Source organism: Staurois parvus, unplaced genomic scaffold (genome assembly GCF_062004578.1).
Source record: "Staurois parvus isolate SC_StPar_1 unplaced genomic scaffold, SC_StPar_1.0 ptg002113l, whole genome shotgun sequence".
NCBI classification, from domain to species: Eukaryota; Metazoa; Chordata; class Amphibia; order Anura; family Ranidae; genus Staurois; species Staurois parvus.
The window spans coordinates 899,366-918,977 of NW_028319909.1; the positions used below are offsets into that span (position 1 = coordinate 899,366).

General features: G+C 48.9%; 1 protein-coding gene across 1 annotated transcript; it reads left to right on the top strand.

The window, feature by feature from the left end:
- Window positions 1–765: 765 nt before the first annotated feature.
- On the top strand, window positions 766–19,233 carry LOC149432686 (chemerin-like receptor 1). Its single transcript, XM_089665044.1, has 2 exons — window positions 766–926; window positions 16,227–19,233. Exon 2 carries the CDS (start codon window positions 16,268–16,270, stop codon window positions 17,249–17,251), a length of 984 nt encoding a protein of 327 aa, XP_089521170.1. The 5' UTR covers window positions 766–926; window positions 16,227–16,267; the 3' UTR covers window positions 17,252–19,233.
- The last annotated feature ends 379 nt before the right edge of the window (window positions 19,234–19,612 follow it).

The following is a 19,612-nucleotide window of genomic DNA, read 5'->3' on the forward strand; positions in this document are numbered from 1 at the left end:
TTTCATACTGTCACCAGTCAGTGTCCCTGTTCACCGCCATGCCAGTTATATGATGACGCTGTACTGCACTGGTGACAGTATGTAAAAAAAAAATAGTGAAAATAATTTTTTAAATTTTTTCATTTTCCGAAAAATTATGACAAAAAAAATACAACTTCAAAAAACTCGCCATGCCTCTTATGAAGTACGTCGGGCTGTCTACTCTGCAAAAAGGGGTAATTTGGGGGATATCTGTACTGTTCTGACATTCTTAGACCTCAAGAAATTAGATTGGCCGTCAGTACTTCAGGATTGATCAATAATCAGATCTATTCCATAGATGGGGAACTCTATAACTTTCCTACAAACTAAATAATACATCCTAATTTGTGTTATTTTCACCAAAGACATGTAGCAGAATACATCTCGGCCTAAATTTATGAAGAACAATTATTTATTTGTAAATTTTTATAACGGAAACAAAGAAAAACGTGTATTTTTTTCAACATTTTTGGCCTTTTTTTGTTAATTTAGCAAAAAATAAAAACCCCAGCGGTGATTAAATACCACCAAAAGAAAGCTCTAGTTGTGTGAAGAAAATGATAAAATTTTAGTTTGGGTACAGTGTTGTATGACCGCGCAATTGTCATTCAAAGTGTGAGAGCGCTGAAATGTGAAAAATGGCCTGGGCAGGAAGGTGTAAAATTGCACGGTATTGAAATGGTTAAAAAGAGGACATAACAAAACCTTATCTTATGACACATAAATTCCGTTTAATTTCAGATACTCAGCTTAGATCTCTTATCCTAACCACAATGTTATTATCAGATAATGTCATAACGTCAAGCCTTAGACCCAAAAAGAGTCACAATATATAAAGTGCAGACACATTGCTGAGCTGGAGCTAAACACATAGAAAACGTCTACCAGAAACAACCCAACTTCAGGTAAGGACAATAATATCATAGGAAGAATACAAAAGGGATCGTAATGATTTTTGACAAATATATTGTGGAAATCTGTTGAGCAACGGGAAAGCTTTCTATAGCATTCCATTCGGTGGGTAGCTGATACCGAGTACGTAGTGATCAGTGAAGCATGACTTCACCAGTTGTCCCATAATTAATTTGGTGTGGTGGGATAGCATGTGTCTTGGACCTTTTAATACATCCATTGGGAAATATATTTGAAGTTTCTTTTTCTGTGGGAGTCTGTAGACAGAGTGTGCCATCTATACTAACATTCTATGCAGCCATAAGGTAAGTAGTGTATTAGGTTTTGTGCTGCCCTAGGCAACACAAAAATCGTCTGCCCCCACGGATACCGACCAACACCACCCCCTTTCCCCCTCCCATGGAGAGACCCTGACATTGCTGACATTGACCAATAACACCTTTGCCCCCCACCCGGGAGAGCCTTTCACTACCCCCCAACCCCCCCGGCCATAGAGGAAAAGACACTCAACTTCACAGCTCCGGACATCCTCAGGAACGAAATTCAGGACCTACATACACAATCAAGCAGCCCGCAGACTCTCTTGGATCCCACTTGGTTCCCATGGCGTGCATGTCCCTTCTTTCATCCCTTCTTCTGGGGGGGAGCTGCTGCCACCCTGAAAACTGCGGCCCTAGGCAAGTGCCTTGCTTGCCTTGTGGTAAATACACCCCTGCATAAGGTACTACAGGTCTACAGCTGTAGAAAGGGCAGGGGCGGACTGACCATTTGAAAACTCAGGCACTGCCCGAGGGCCCGGGGTCAGTAGGGGGTCCCATGAGATGCCGTCCATCCACCTCCGTCAACACGCACCAACATCCCCGAGGAAGGGGCAGACAATTCTTCCAAAATGCATTGGCTTGAAACTTAAGTTCACATATGTTCAATAATTGATTGTATTGGGATCAGGAGGGTATAGTACAGGGCAGGGGTGGACTGAACATTTGGAAACTCGGGCACTGCCCGAGGGCCCGGGGTCAGTAGGGGGCCCCATGAGATGCCCCTGGTACATTTTTCATAGGCTTTTTTGAGTTTGGGCAAGGACACAGGGGCTCCATGATCCCCTATTGCCCAGGGGCCCCATGAGGTGTCAGTCCACCCCTGAGACAGGGCTTTTTTTCTCAGACAATAGGTGCTGGAACTTGCCCTTTCCATGCTCCCTATTCACGTCTGAGCACCATTCCTTCATTCCATCCCCTACCCACCTCCCAGTACCACCCTTTTAGAAGATATAGAACCAAGTATACTTTTGTGGTGCTAATTTTTATGGAATTGGTTAATGGGGACAAAAAAGCAGTAAAATAGATCTCCTGCAGCCAGCAACAATAGACCCCCCACCCCCAGCGACGATAGATCCCCCAGCAACAATTGATCAAATATATCAATATGCCCACCCAGCAACAATAGACCCCCGGCAGCAACAACAGCCACAGCCAGCATCAGTAGACCATCCAGCATCCAGCAACAGTAGACCCTGCCCTTAACAGTAGATCCCTTCCAGTAACAATTTACCCTCTCAGCAATATAAGACCTACCCAGGGGCGGACTGACAACTCATGGGGCCCCCCCCGCAATAGGGGATCATGGGGCCCCTGCGTCCTTGCCAAAACTCAAAAAAGCCTATGAAAAAGGTACCAGGGGCATCTCATGGGGCCCCCTACAGTGCTCGAGTTTCTAAATGATCAGTCCACCCCTGGACCTACCCCAGAAAAAATAGATCCCCCAGCAGCCAGTATCAATAGACCTTCCAGCACATCCAAGCACCTTTTACTATTTCATACTGTACATTCAGAGCTGGAGGTGCCGAAACTGTGTTCCCCCGCGTTCCCGCTGACAAAAAGCCCTGGCTTTAGAAAGATTCCTATGGAGACAAACACACTCTTTACATTGGGGTCCATTGGATGGATTCAAATGATATAAAAAGGTTTACATAGGATAATGATGAGGTTGAGTTCTACACACCTAAAATTTGATATTTTGTATCTTTATTAACAATATTATGTCTATTCTCCCATTGGTTCATAATTTAAACTGTGCAATCTACGATCATGAGGAACATTTACACTATCATTTACTAACATTTACTACTTATTTAAGAGTTTAAGATTTTTAAATTCAGCTTTATATTTCTTGTTTCTACTATAACCTACCCCCAAAGAACAACCCAAAAGAAATTCTCCTGCTCCTGATGATCGCAGTGATATCACATACACTATTTTGCCAAAAGTATTGGGATGCCAGTCAAGTTCCTTTACCCCAAGCTTGCTCATCCATGTCTTTATGGACCTTGCTTTGTGCACTGGTGTGCAGTCATGTTGGAACAGGAAGGGGCCAACCCCAAACTCCTCCCACAAAGTTGGGAGCATGAAATTATCCAAAATATCTTGGTATGCTGACGGCTTAAGAGTTCCCTTCCCTGGAACTAGGGGGCCAAGCCCAACCCCTGAAAAACAACCCCACACCATAATCACCCCTACACCAAACTTTACATTTGGCACAATGCAGTCAGGCAAGTACCGTTCTCCTGGCAACCGCCAAACCCAGACACTTCCATCAGATTGCCAGAGAAACATGATTGGTCACTCCAGAGAACATGTCTCCACTACTCTAGAGTCCAGTGGTGGCATACTTTACACTACTGCATCCGATGCTTTGCATTGCACTTAGTGATGTAAGGCTTGGATGCAGCTACTCAGTCATGGAAGCGTTTTCATAAAGCTGTCTACACACTGTTGTTGTGCTAATCTGAAGGCCACACCAAGTTTGGAGGTCTTTAGCTATTGACTCTGCAGACAGTTGGTGACTTCTGCACACTGTGCGCTTCAGCATGCGCTGACCCCGCCCTGTCATGTGACGTGGCCTACCACTTGGTGGCTGAGTTGCTGTTGTTCCCAGTTGCTTCCACTTTGTTATAATCCCACTAACAGTTGAGCGTGGAATATTTAGTAGCCAGGAAATGTCACGGATGGACTTATTGCACAGGTGGCCACCTATCACGGGACCACGCTTGGAGTCACTGAGCTCCTGAGAGCGACCCATTCTTTCACCAATGTTTGTAGAAGCAGTCTGCATGCCTAGGGGCTTGATTGTATACACCTGTGTCCATGGAGGTGATCGGAACACCTGAATCACATGATTGGGAGGGCTGGCCCAAGACTTTTGGCAATATAGTGTATGTGTATGTCAGTTGTTTTTTGTACCCATAGTAAAGCCCAAAAACAATAGTGCGCATTTTGATTATTTTGATCCTACCTAAAACACACTGACACTGATACTAATTATAAAAAAAGTTTTGCTTTTTTGTTTTTTTAAATCCTGCCCAAAAATATTGGATCTGATCTTTGACCCTGACCTTGACCTAAACACTAACCCTGGCACTAACCTAGATCAAACATTGATCTAAGTATATACAGTATATGTATATATATATATATTTTTTTTTTCTTACACACTGTTGTTTTTCTGAAAGGAGAGAGATAATGTATTCCTCTCCTACATTCCAAGAGAGAAAACACAGGGGCAGGCTTCACAGTGACTGATCACTGTGATAGCCAATAGAGATCAGGTGACCCTGCATCTGGAGTTCCAGGTCCCGACAGGGGCGGACTGACAACTCATGGGTCCCCTGTGTCCTTGTCCAAACTCAAAAAAGCCTATGAAAAAGGTACCAGGGGCATCTCATGGGGCCCCCTACTGACCCCGGGCCCTCGGGCAGTGCCCGAGTTTCCAAATGATCAGTCCGCCCCTGGGTCCCGATCGTTATTACGGGACCTGGGGCTCTCGGTGAGACTCCGGTTTCTGTGCTGGAAGCGTGCCATGATATGTGCTGCCAGCACAAAGACAGATACACAAATAGCCCCACAGAAAAAGCCCAGTCCAGCGGGGCCTGCATATTTACGTACGCTTGTCTGGAAGCGGTTAATATAGCTGTTGGCACTTGTGTGTTGGGGATTTTTATGGTGTTATGGTGACATTATTATAAAAAAAATTATAAAAATAAATTTACATCCCAGTTTGCTTTGGTCAGGATTAGAGATGAGCGAATCGAAGTATCCGAAGTGGAATTCGAGTCGAATATCGGAAAAATTTTGATTCGTCCCGAATCCGAAAAATAGCCTAATTCGGACGCGCGAATCGAAATTTTTCAGAAAATGGCGGCTGACATGTGCGGCGACGGAGCGGGGATGCCTGGGAAGGCGCGCAGACAAGGCGCGCTGACCCATAATGCATTCCTCAACGACATGTGATCGCATCAGCCAATCAGCAGCCAGCCAGCCAGCACTGTGTAATGGTCGAGCTATAAATAGCGGCCATTTTGGAATTCTTCATTTGCCTGCAGTCATTGAACAGAGGCAGACCGCTCTGTACTAGGGACAGGGACAGAGTTAGGGCCACAGAAACGATACTTGGGGACAGAGAAAAGTTACTTAGGGACAGAGAACCATTACTCAGGGACACAGACTTGTTAATGAGGGCCACAGAATCGTTATTTAGGGACAAAGAAACGCTAGTTAGGGCCACAGAATTCATACTCAGGGACAGACAGAATTGTTACTCAGTGCCAGAGAATTGTTACTTAGGGCCACAGAAACGTTATTAGGGCCACAGAATTTTTACTCAGGGACAGACAGAATTGTTACTGAGTGCCAGAGAATTGTTACTTAGGGCCACAGAAACTTTACTTAGGGCCACAGAATTTTTACTCAGGGACAGACAGAATTGTTACTGAGTGCCAGAGAATTGTTACTCAGGGACAGACAGAATTGTTACTGAGTGCCAGAGAATTGTTACTCAGGGCCACAGAAACTTTACTTAGGGCCACAGAATTTTTACTCAGGGACAGACAGAATTGTTACTGAGTGCCAGAGAATTGTTACTCAGGGACAGACAGAATTGTTACTGAGTGCCAGAGAATTGTTACTTAGGGCCACAGAAACTTTACTTAGGGCCACAGAATTGTTACTCGCACAGACACAGAATTGTTACTCGCACAGACACAGAACTGTTACTTAGGGCCACAGAATTGTTACTCGCACAGACACAGAATTGTTACTCGCACAGACACAGAACTGTTACTGAGGGCCACAGAACTGTTACTTAGGGCCACAGAATTGTTACTGAGTGCCAGAGAATTGTTACTTAGGGCCACAGAAACTTTACTTAGGGCCACAGAATTGTTACTCGCACAGACACAGAATTGTTACTCGCACAGACACAGAACTGTTACTTAGGGCCACAGAAACTTTACTTAGGGCCACAGAATTGTTACTCGCACAGACACAGAATTGTTACTGAAGGCCACAGAACTGTTACTTAGGGCCACAGAATTGTTACTCGCACAGACACAGAATTGTTACTCGCACAGACACAGAACTGTTACTGAGGGCCACAAAACTGTTACTTAGGGCCACAGAACCGTTACTTGCACAAACACATAAATTTTTACTCAGGGCCACAGAACTGTTACTGAGGGCCACAGAATTGTTACTCGCACAGACACAGAATTGTTACTCGCACAGACACAGAACTGTTACTGAGGGCCACAGAACTGTTACTTAGGGCCACAGAATTGTTACTCGCACAGACACAGAATTGTTACTCAGGGCCACAGAACTGTTACTTAGGGACAAAGAAACGCTAGTTAGGGCCACAGAATTCATACTCAGGGACAGACAGAATTGTTACTCAGGGACAGACAGAATTGTTACTGAGTGCCAGAGAATTGTTACTCAGGGACAGACAGAATTGTTACTGAGTGCCAGAGAATTGTTACTTAGGGCCACAGAAACTTTACTTAGGGCCACAGAATTGTTACTCGCACAGACACAGAATTGTTACTCGCACAGACACAGAATTGTTACTGAAGGCCACAGAACTTTTACTTAGGGCCACAGAATTGTTACTCGCACAGACACAGAATTGTTACTCGCACAGACACAGAACTGTTACTGAGGGCCACAGAACTGTTACTTAGGGCCACAGAATTGTTACTCGCACAGACACAGAATTGTTACTCAGCGCCACAGAACTGTTACTTAGGGACAAAGAAACGCTAGTTAGGGCCACAGAATTCATACTCAGGGACAGACAGAATTGTTACTCAGGGACAGACAGAATTGTTACTGAGTGCCAGAGAATTGTTACTCAGGGCCACAGAAACTTTACTTAGGGCCACAGAATTTTTACTCAGGGACAGACAGAATTGTTACTGAGTGCCAGAGAATTGTTACTCAGGGACAGACAGAATTGTTACTGAGTGCCAGAGAATTGTTACTTAGGGCCACAGAAACTTTACTTAGGGCCACAGAATTGTTACTCGCACAGACACAGAATTGTTACTCGCACAGACACAGAATTGTTACTGAAGGCCACAGAACTGTTACTTAGGGCCACAGAATTGTTACTCGCACAGACACAGAATTGTTACTCGCACAGACACAGAACTGTTACTGAGGGCCACAGAACTGTTACTTAGGGCCACAGAATTGTGACTCGCACAGACACAGAATTGTTACTCAGGGCCACAGAACTGTTACTTAGGGACAAAGAAACGCTAGTTAGGGCCACAGAATTCATACTCAGGGACAGACAGAATTGTTACTCAGGGACAGACAGAATTGTTACTGAGTGCCAGAGAATTGTTACTCAGGGACAGACAGAATTGTTACTGAGTGCCAGAGAATTGTTACTCAGGGACAGACAGAATTGTTACTGAGTGCCAGAGAATTGTTACTCAGGGACAGACAGAATTGTTACTGAGTGCCAGAGAATTGTTACTTAGGGCCACAGAAACTTTACTTAGGGCCACAGAATTGTTACTCGCACAGACACAGAATTGTTACTCGCACAGACACAGAATTGTTACTGAAGGCCACAGAACTGTTACTTAGGGCCACAGAATTGTTACTCACACAGACACAGAATTGTTACTCGCACAGACACAGAACTGTTACTGAGGGCCACAGAACTGTTACTTAGGGCCACAGAACCGTTACTTGCACAAACACATAAATTTTTACTCAGGGCCACAGAACTGTTACTGAGGGCCACAGAATTGTTACTCGCACAGACACAGAATTGTTACTCGCACAGACACAGAATTGTTACTCAGGGCCACAGAACTGTTACTTAGGGCCACAGAATTGTTACTCGCACAGACACAGAATTGTTACTCAGGGACACAGAATTGTTACTCAGGGACACATAATCGTTGAATTAAAGAGTATGTCAGACAACATGCAGAGGAGTGGCAGAGGAGGCAATTTTTTAGGAGCGAGCAGACGTGGCAGCAGAGGAAGGGGTCGAGGCAGCACTATTCGCAGCCAGAGGCCAGTGCTCCTGGTGTCATCCAGCGGTCGTGTCTCCACCGACAACCCTGCCGTCATTGATTGGTTGGCTCGGTCGTCTTCCTCTTCCCAGGTCACCTCTGACACCTACAGCCAACGGTCGGTGGGTACGTCAGACACAACCGTTAGTTGGCATGGCCCGGGAGCAAGCCCACTGAAATCACATGTCCTCTACCTGCCCCTGTCCTTTGCTGTTCCCTCACCAAGCGAAGTATCGCATGCTGTGGGCTCAGCCCCACTGTACAGTGAGGAAGAGCTAACAGAGGGCGGTCAGGAACGGGGGGAGACATCGGCCTTTTCAGCAGCCAGGCGAAGAAGTACTGGCGAGGAGAGTGGCTCTGTAGCCGGTCTAGAGACAGGTCTGTCTCCTGACCCAGACGCAGCCGAGGGGGCTAGTAGTGAGGCGGAGACCGTACTTGATGATGAGGAGGTTGATCGCACTTGGCTGCCTCGTCATCATCAGGCAATTTCTTCCGCATCATCAGGAGAAGAGGGTGCCAGCTTGGCAGCGAGCGAAACAGTCGGTGGGTTGCCCAGGAGACAGCAGCAGGGTCGCATCAGTGTCAGTGGAGCCAAACGTCCACGGAGTAGAGCACCAGCTCCACTGCAGCCTACCACCACGGCCAGTAGTGGTGCCGGTGCGCACGGAGGAAGTAGCAGTCAGCCAGTGAGGAGTAGCGGGGGCAAAGTTTCCTACTCGGTGGTGTGGCAATTTTTCGTCAAGCCGCCCGAGGAAGTAAACGTAGCCGTATGTCGACTATGTGGCCAGAAATGCAAGCGTGGCCAGGGGGCCCATGTTGGGACTACAGCGTTGCGTCAGCATATGCAGCGTCACCATTCGTTGGCCTGGGAAAACCGTGATAAAGATACGGCGGTTCTGCCTGCCCCAGCCCCCGCTCCATCACCCGCTCCGTTACTTGCTCCGTCACCCGACGTCGTCAATCACCCTCTATCAGCCAGTCAAGGCTCCAACACCTCTGCTGAGGGGAGTTGTCGCTCGTTGGCATCTTCCGCTCGTTCAGATGCTCCTTCTCCTGCTACTCCTCTTCTCGGATTCCGTCAACAGTCTTTCTTGGAATCCGTTTCCAAGAGACAACAGTTTGCGAGCACGCACCCGACGGTGCAAAAGCTGAACGTCCTCCTGTCCAAGTTGCTGGTGCTGCAGTCCCTCCCTTTCCAACTGGTGGACTCAGCACCTTTCCGAGAAATGATGGCTTGTGCCGCGCCGCGGTGGAGAGTGCCAAGCCGTCATTTCTTTGCCCAAAAGGCAGTGCCAGCCCTGCATTCACATGTAGAAGAGATGGTGGGCCAGTCTTTGAGCATGTCGGTCTCTGCCAAAGTGCACGGCAGCGCCGACGTGTGGAGCTGTAACTACGGTCAGGGACAGTACATGTCATTTACGGCCCACTGGGTGAACGTGGTGCCGGCACAGCCGCACCAGCAACTTGGACAGGTCACGACGCTTTTGCCTCCACGTTTGCACGTCCTTGGTCCAGCAAACATGTCCGCCTCTACCACCTCTTTTTCCGCCGTGTCCTCAGCCGCCACCCCCGTGCCAAGTCCCATTACCCGACCGGCATATCACATGTGCAGGGCGCAACGGTGTCACGCTGTGCTGCACCTGGTATGCCTTGGCGAACGTAGTCACACAGGGGAGGAACTGCTGAGTGTAATGAACAGAGAAATCGACAGATGGCTGTCTCCGCGCAAACTGAAAATCGGAACCATGTTGACCGACAACGGAAAGAACATGGTGTCTGCTCTGCGTCAAGGAAGGTTGTGCCATGCGCCATGCATGGCTCACGTGTTCAATCTGGTTGTCAAGCGGTTCCTAAAATCCACCATCCCACTGCAAGACATCCTTAAAATGTCACGTAAACTGTGCATGCATTTCAGCCATTCCTACACCGCAAAGAACACCCTCATTGAGCTGCAGCGGCAGAACGGAATTCCACAGCATCGCCTGATCTGCGACGTTGCAACAAGGTGGAATTCAACCCTACACATGTTAGACCGCCTTTACGAGCAGCGAAAGGCCATCACCGATTTCCTGATGTTACAAGCGGATAAAGGTACTCCCCTGTGTAACTTAGATGTCAGCCATTGGCAGCTCATGCGTGACACCTGCCGCTTGCTCAGGCCCTTTGAGGAGGCCACGCTATTCGTGAGTCGGCAGGACTATGGGATGAACGACGTCATTCCTCTGTTGCACGTCCTGGAACAAATGCTGTTAACAATGGCTGGTCAGGGTGCGGTAGACGTGGCGCACAGATCTCAACGCCACATGACCCCTGTGGGGGCCGGACAGGAAGAAGAGGAGGAGGTAGAGGAGGACATTTGTGCTCAGGAATTATTGAGTGAAATGGGTGGTTTTTCCACTCAGCGGACAGGAGTGGAGGAGCAGGAGCATCTGGTAGAGGAGGAGGAGGAGGAGACAGAGGACCAAGACGCACCGTGGCAGTATGCTGTGGAGATGGAGGCAGGGAGTCCCTCGCATTCCTTGGCACAAATGGCCCATAGCATGCTCGGTTGCTTGCGTAGCGACAGCCGAATAATAACCATCAGACAGAGGGATGACTTTTGGCTGTCCACCTTGTTGGACCCTCGCTACCGGTCCAAAATGGTGGCCTTTTTCACACCTGCTGAGAGGGAGGCCAAAATTACGTACTATAAAAACCACCTATGTAGTCAGTTGGTCTCTGCCTTTGTGCGCCAACGTCCATCCTCAGACACAGTGGGCCCTGTGCGCTCACGTTCCGCTGGCATGGCAGCAGGGGAGGGGTGGGGTGATAGGAGCAGTGGCAGCTCCACCAGCAGCGGCTGCCTCAGTCTGCAGTCGATGATGAGTAGCTTTCTTCACCAGCGCAGTGAGGAAACTACTAACCAGCCGCAGCAGCAGCAGCAGCATCAGGTGGACCTGGAGCAGGAGCTCAAACAACAGGCTTGGGCCTACTTGGACAGCACCCTGCCAACCGAGGTAGACAATCCCCTTGACTACTGGGCAACGAAACTTGACCTTTGGCCCCAACTAGCTGAATTTGCCCTTGAAAGGCTGTCATGCCCGGCCAGTAGCGTGGCATCGGAGCGCGTGTTTAGTGCGGCAGGAGGTATTGTAACTCCGCGGAGGACACGACTGTCCACCCAAAGCGTGGAGAGACTCACGTTTGTGAAAATGAATCAGGCGTGGATTAGTCTGGATTTCAAACCACCAGTTCCTGACACAACTGACTAAATCCGCCATGAATCATGCCTCAAACATGTGCCACTTTCAGGTCTCCTCACACTGCTGGTGTGTTGAATTTTTTGACATAGGGTGCTGCCAGATAACGGGCCTCCTATAGCTGCTGCCAGGCCCCTAATCTGCCATGGGCCCCTATATACCGCCTCCTCATGCTGCTGCTAGGTCCAGAGTCTCTCATGGGTCCCTGTACGGCCTCCCATTGCTGCTGTCTCCATCGCCACACTCTGCCATGTGCCACATTCAGGTCTCTTCACACTGCTGGTGTGTTGAATTTTTGGACATAGGGTGCTGCCAGATAACGGGCCTCCTATAGCTGCTGCCAGGCCCCTAATCTGCCATGGGCCCCTATATACCGCCTCCTCATGCTGCTGCTAGGTCCAGAGTCTCTCATGGGTCCCTGTACGGCCTCCCATTGCTGCTGTCTCCATCGCCACACTCTGCCATGTGCCACTTTCAGGTCTCCTCACACTGCTGGTGTGTTGAATTTTTTGACATAGGGTGCTGCCAGATAACGGGCCTCCTATAGCTGCTGCCAGGCCCCTAATCTGCCATGGGCCCCTATATACCGCCTCCTCATGCTGCTGCTAGGTCCAGAGTCTCTCATGGGTCCCTGTACGGCCTCCCATTGCTGCTGTCTCCATCGCCACACTCTGCCATGTGCCACTTTCAGGTCTCCTCACACTGCTGGTGTGTTGAATTTTTTGACATAGGGTGCTGCCAGATAACGGGCCTCCTATAGCTGCTGCCAGGCCCCTAATCTGCCATGGGCCCCTATATACCGCCTCCTCATGCTGCTGCTAGGTCCAGAGTCTCTCATGGGTCCCTGTACGGCCTCCCATTGCTGCTGTCTCCATCGCCACACTCTGCCATGTGCCACTTTCAGGTCTCTTCACACTGCTGGTGTGTTGAATTTTTGGACATAGGGTGCTGCCAGATAACGGGCCTCCTATAGCTGCTGCCAGGCCCCTAATCTGCCATGGGCCCCTATATACCGCCTCCTCATGCTGCTGCTAGGTCCAGAGTCTCTCATGGGTCCCTGTACGGCCTCCCATTGCTGCTGTCTCCATCGCCACACTCTGCCATGTGCCACTTTCAGGTCTCCTCACACTGCTGGTGTGTTGAATTTTTTGACATAGGGTGCTGCCAGATAACGGGCCTCCTATAGCTGCTGCCAGGCCCCTAATCTGCCATGGGCCCCTATATACCGCCTCCTCATGCTGCTGCTAGGTCCAGAGTCTCTCATGGGTCCCTGTACGACCTCCCATTGCTGCTGTCTCCATCGCCACACTCTGCCATGTGCCACTTTCAGGTCTCCTCACACTGCTGGTGTGTTGAATTTTTTGACATAGGGTGCTGCCAGATAACGGGCCTCCTATAGCTGCTGCCAGGCCCCTAATCTGCCATGGGCCCCTATATACCGCCTCCTCATGCTGCTGCTAGGTCCAGAGTCTCTCATGGGTCCCTGTACGGCCTCCCATTGCTGCTGTCTCCATCGCCACACTCTGCCATGTGCCACATTCAGGTCTCTTCACACTGCTGGTGTGTTGAATTTTTGGACATAGGGTGCTGCCAGATAACGGGCCTCCTATAGCTGCTGCCAGGCCCCTAATCTGCCATGGGCCCCTATATACCGCCTCCTCATGCTGCTGCTAGGTCCAGAGTCTCTCATGGGTCCCTGTACGGCCTCCCATTGCTGCTGTCTCCATCGCCACACTCTATCATGTGCCACTTTCAGGTCTCCTCACACTGCTGGTGTGTTTAATTTTTTGACATAGGGTGCTGGCAGATTACGGGCCTCCCATTGCTGCTGCCAGGCCCGTAATCTGCCATGGGCCCCTGTACCGCCTCTTCATGCTGCTGCCAGGTCCAGAGTGTCTCATGGGTCCCTGTACGGCCTCCCATTGCTTCCACTCTGCCATGTGCCACTTTGAAATCTCCTCACACTCCTGCGGTTGTCCATTTTGTCATAGGTTGCTGGCAGATTACAGGCCTTCCATTGGTGCCGCCAGGCCCCATATCGGCCATGGGCCCCCGTACCGCCTGGTCACGCTGCTGCTGGTCCCACAGTGTGACCTGGGTCCCTGTACGGCCTCCCATTGCTTCCACTCTGCCATGTGCCACTTTGAAATCTCCTCACACTCCTGCGGTTGTCCATTTTGTCATAGGTTGCTGGCAGATTACAGGCCTTCTATTGGTGCCGCCAGGCCCCATATCGGCCATGGGCCCCCGTACCACCTGGTCACGCTGCTGCTGGTCCCACAGTGTGACCTGGGTCCCTGTACAGCCTCCCATTGCTTCCACTCTGCCATGTGCCACTTTGAAATCTCCTCACACTCCTGCGGTTGTCCATTTTGTCATAGGTTGCTGGCAGATTACAGGCCTTCCATTGGTGCCGCCAGGCCCCATATCGGCCATGGGCCCCCGTACCGCCTGGTCACGCTGCTGCTGGTCCCACAGTGTGACCTGGGTCCCTGTACGGCCTCCCATTGCTGCTGCCAGGAGGCAGCAGGGTCGCAGCTGTGTCAGTGGAGGCAAACGGCCACGGAGTAGAGCAGCAGCTCCACTGCAGCCTACCACCACAGCCAGTAGTGGTGCCGATGTGCACGGAGGAAGTAGCAGTCAGCCAGTGAGGAGTAGCGGGTGCAAAGTTTCCTACTCGGCGGTGTGGCAAGTTTTCGTCAAGCCGCCCGAGGAAGTAAACGTAGCCTAATGTCGACTATGTGGCCAGAAAGTCAAGCGTGGCCAGGGGGCCCATGTTGGGACTACAGCGTTGCGTCAGCATATGCAGCGTCGCCATTCGGTGGCCTGGGAAAAACGTGATAAAGATACGGCGGTTCTGCCTGCCCCAGCCCAGGGTTCCATTTTGTCATAGGGTGCTGGCAGATTAGCGGCCTTCCATAGGTGCCGCCAGTCCCCATATCGGCCATGGGCCCCCGTACCGCCTGGTCATGCTGCTGCTGGTCCCACAGTGTGACCTGGGTCCCTGTACGGCCTCCCATTGCTTCCACTCCGCCATGTGCCACTTTGAGGTCTCCTTACACTCCTGCGGTTTTCCATTTTGTCATAGGGTGCTGGCAGATTAGCGGCCTTCCATAGGTGCCGCCAGTCCCCATATCGGCCATGGGCCCCCGTACCGCCTGGTCACGCTGCTGCTGGTCCCACAGTGTGACCTGGGTCCCTGTACGGCCTCCCATTGCTTCCACTCTGCCATGTGCCACTTTGAGGTCTCCTTACACTCCTGCGGTTTTCCATTTTGTCATAGGTTGCTGGCAGATTAGCGGCCTTCCATAGGTGCCGCCAGGCCCCATATCGGCCATGGGCCCCCGTACCTCCTGGTCACGCTGCTGCTGAGCCCACAGTGTGACCTGGGTCCCTATACGGCCTCCCATTGCTTCCACTCTGCCATGTGCCACTTTGAGGTCTCCTTACACTCCTGCGGTTTTCCATTTTGTCATAGGTTGCTGGCAGATTAGCGGCCTTCCATAGGTGCCGCCAGTCCCCATATCGGCCATGGGCCCCCGTACCACCTGGTCACGCTGCTGCTGGTCCCACAGTGTGACCTGGGTCCCTGTACGGCCTCCCATTGCTTCCACTCTGCCATGTGCCACTTTGAGGTCTCCTTACACTCCTGTGGTTTTCCATTTTGTCATAGGTTGCTGGCAGATTAGCGGCCTTCCATAGGTGCCGCCAGGCCCCATATCGGCCATGGGCCCCCGTACCTCCTGGTCACGCTGCTGCTGGTCCCACAGTGTGACCTGGGTCCCTGTACGGCCTCCCATTGCTTCCACTCTGCCATGTGCCACTTTGAGGTCTCCTTACACTCCTGCGGTTTTCCATTTTGTCATAGGTTGCTGGCAGATTAGCGGCCTTCCATAGGTGCCGCCAGGCCCCATATCGGCCATGGGCCCCCGTACCTCCTGGTCACGCTGCTGCTGAGCCCACAGTGTGACCTGGGTCCCTGTACGGCCTCCCATTGCTTCCACTCTGCCATGTGCCACTTTGAAATCTCCTCACACTCCTGCGGTTGTCCATTTTGTCATAGGTTGCTGGCAGATTACAGGCCTCCCATAGGTGCCGCCAGGCCCCAAATCGGCCATGGGCCCCCGTACCGCCTGGTCACGCTGCTGCTGGGCCCACAGTGTGACCTGGGTCCCTGTACCGCCTCCCATTGCTCCCACTCTGCCATGTGCCACTTTCAGGTCTCCTCACACTCCTGCTGGTTTCCATTTTGTCATAGGTTGCTGTATGGCCTCCCATTGCTGCTGGCTCCACCGCCACACTGTGGCTCCAAACACTGGTTTTGGCCCCGTGACTGGCCAAATGAGTGAAGTGTGCGTTGATTCTAAGATCGACGGCACTCATCTGCATGTCATACTGACTGACAGTATTATTTCTCTTCCCCAGCAGACTCCAAGGGCATTTAAATTAAAGGTACAGTGTTCTGCACTAATATTAAGTCTCTCTGAAGCCTAGAAACACCCTTTTTTAAGTTAAATTCACAGCGAATTTATTCGACTCGAATCGAATATTGTCCACGAATTCGCCGAATCAGTCGAATCGAATTTTTCATTTCTTCGCTCATCTCTAGTCAGGATGTTTCTTCAGAAGTCACAGCGTTCCTTTCCTACATATTTCCTAATTCATATTTACATGTTTTGGTTTTGCAGAGCATCATACGTGATATCTGACCCTTGACAGGTCTGGAAGTATGGAAGCCAACACCACCGAGGAAACTTACACAAATGAAGATTCCTTTACCACTATACTCCAAATACTCAGTTTTGCATACATGGTGGGTTTATCTGGGATATGTTTGCTGGGAATCACTGGAAATGGTCTGGTCATCTGGTTTGTTGTCTTCAGGATGAAGAAGACGGTCAACTCCGTTTGGTTCTTAAGTTTAGCGTTTGCCGATATTACCTTCTGCCTTTTCCTACCTTTAACTGTCACTAAAATTGCACTTGACTTTCACTGGCCATTTGGATCCTTCATGTGCAAGCTTACTGTTTTTGTATTTTATCTCAATCTGTCTGCCAGTGTCCTACAACTCACCATCATCAGCATCGATCGCTGCATCTCCGTAGTCTTCCCTGTTTGGTGTCAGAACCATCGCACCGTGAGACTGGCTGTGAAAGTTGTTCTTGTGATTTGGATTGTATCTGTTTTACTTAATGTATTTTATTTAATCTATACAGATGTATCTACTTTTGATTCTAACTATGTGATGTGTTATGAAACTTGGTCATATCACAATACACAAGTTATAATAAGCTGTATAGTTTTGTTTGTTGTACCTTTTACCATCATTATCTTCTGTTACTCTGTGATCATTTCGCGTATTCGGAGAAATCCCAGAGCAAAATCTACCAAACCTTTCAAAGTCATTGCAGCTGTCATCATTTCCTTCTTTATCTGTTGGTTTCCTTACCATGTATTTTCCATAATGTATTCAGACTCGTGGTATCATCATCATCTCAGGCTTGTGGTTTTTACAGGCAAACATATATCAAACTTGATTGCATTTTCAAACAGCTGTATGAACCCTCTTCTCTATGTCTTCATTGGCAAAGACTTCAAACAAAAATTGTGGCACGCCATTAAATCTGGTTTTGAAAGAGCTTTTATCGAGGACACCAACCCGACAGATCCAAATAGACAGGTTTTACCTGATCATGCAATAAGCCAAATGTGATGGAGTTATTTAAAGACATATTTACGGATGATTTGCTAATGTTTGCAAATTTATATGCTTTATCTATAAAAATTATTGTGCTTGAACACCCTGTAATAATGTTTTTAATCACCTTGTATACAGTAGACAATGGTTAGAATTTTTCTTTCATTTTTTTTCAATTTTTCTGCTCCTCAGTTTGCAAGATTTCCACTTAATAACAGGAGCTGAAAAGAAATATACCCAAAGTGATGGGAAATCCCCTCTATGTCAGTTGTCACCAGAACAAGTGTCCCAATCAGATTTCTTCTCACCTTCTATTCCAATAACAACTATAACAGTTTGAGCTTCTCCTCACTTTCTGTGCAAGAGACAACGGTCACCAGGAAACCAGAGAAGTTGAGCCTCCCTTGAAAGATACAGGCAGCAATAAAAACCTAAACAGAGTTTTTTTTTTTTAAATGGCCCTATTTACATCAAGGTAACCTGGAAGTGAAGCAAGGTCTTCACTTCGGGTTCCCTATATCATAGAACCAAACTGTAAGGGATTTCTGGCAAGAAGAATCGTGATCGGGAATGCGCATGCGCATAGGAATTCCTGCAGAAGAATTGCCGGTTGTGCGCATGCACGCAGGAATGCGCGATTGCGCACACGCACCTGCACACGCACGGCGAAGATTGGTGCCAGCCGGCCCATTTAAGGAGTGCTTCTGCTCATGTTCAGTACTGACTGGTCTTCAGCCCCCCCCCCGTGTCCTGCTTGTTCCTGTACGATTCCTCTGTTACCAACCCAGCTTGTTCCTGACCCGACTTCGATTACTCTCCTGATACTGGTTCCTGACTTTGGCTCTGCTCCTGACTTTGGCTTTTCCTTCTGATTCTGTACCGCGCTGCCTGACTGTTGATAACCCTGGCTATCCCATGACTCTGCTCCAGTCTCTAGTCCTCACTACCTACCTTGTTCTGTTGCACGCCTGGCAATCCACAAAACCTGCTCTGCCTATTACTATGGTTTCCAAATCTGAGGATCATCTGCCTTCCAAGGTCATCATCTGCAAGAGCTGCAAACAACTCTTGTCCCCCTGGTCCCTAGACTCCCTCTGTTCCAACATCAGCAGGGTCAGGGCTAGTGACACAAGTGAGGCCGACCTCATCAATTCAGTCTCCCATCAGGTACGTGACACAAACTGAGCATTTTGGCTCCGTGTTCAGCTCTATGACCAACCGGCGAAAGTGCCAGCTGGCCGATCAGGTGTCCCGGTAGGACCGGACAGACCATTAAAGCTGCGGAAGGTGGCGGAAAGGGGGGGCTCCCTTCCTGCTGCTTGTAATAGCAATCAAGTGCTTTTCCAATAGAGCCGACCATTGGCTCTAAAAAAAACTGTACAGGGATGATACCTGAAGCTGCAGGTACAATCACTTAACACCAAATAATGTACATGTACCTGATTTAGCATCAAGTGGAGCTAGGCTGACTAGGTTCATCTTGGCCACTGGGAAAAAATGTTTTGAAAATGAGGTTAAAATCGTAAAGTTTATATTTATACATCCTACCCATCAATTTCATAAAAATAAAATCACAGCTGAATTCCAGGGTATACTAATACCATTTGAACACTTGCTATAAATATATAATATTTAAAGGAATACATGAGTATAAGTGGACAGGGTAAGTCTTTCTCCCCTCTTGTTATTGTACACATAAAGTATTGGTGGTAATATGGAGGTGGAAAAAAAGTATGGCATGATTTTTAAGATGTTCCTTTTGTGCAGTGTTACTATTAAATATTGAGGTTTCTTGATGAAACAAAAGAGAAAAGCATGTTGATAGAACAAATCACAAGTAAAACTCATTATCTGGTTACAATGGATAAGTGATGCTTTCTTATGGCACCTGAATTCTGCTTATGAATAAGTGTATTACAGTTCAGTTATCACTGTTTTAAATTTGAATATATCATTTTTGGATTATTTTTTTGTAATAAAAACAGATTTGATTGTAACAGTTTATATGTGTTTAATGGCACCTTTAAAGACCCATCCTTCTTGATTGGAAACGTTCTTAAACAAATTTGGGATGTGATGCCATGTTTTGTCTGTCCCTCCGCTGCATATTTTGATGAATAATTGCACAGGTCTGTCAGTCTAACGCCTAGTACGCAGGCCAAATGTTGGGCGCCATCAGGTGGTTCAGTAGAAACCGGCTGACATTCGGCTCGTGTATACAGCAGCTGGTCCAGCTTCTGTTGAAGGGGCACGAATGAAAAAGGTCTGCCAATCGGCTCCCGATCAGCGCTGAGAGGCTGATAGCGCTGACCAGAGTGTTCTGTTCACAATAGCACAGCAAATGAGATCGCTGTACTACCATCAAACAGTACAGTG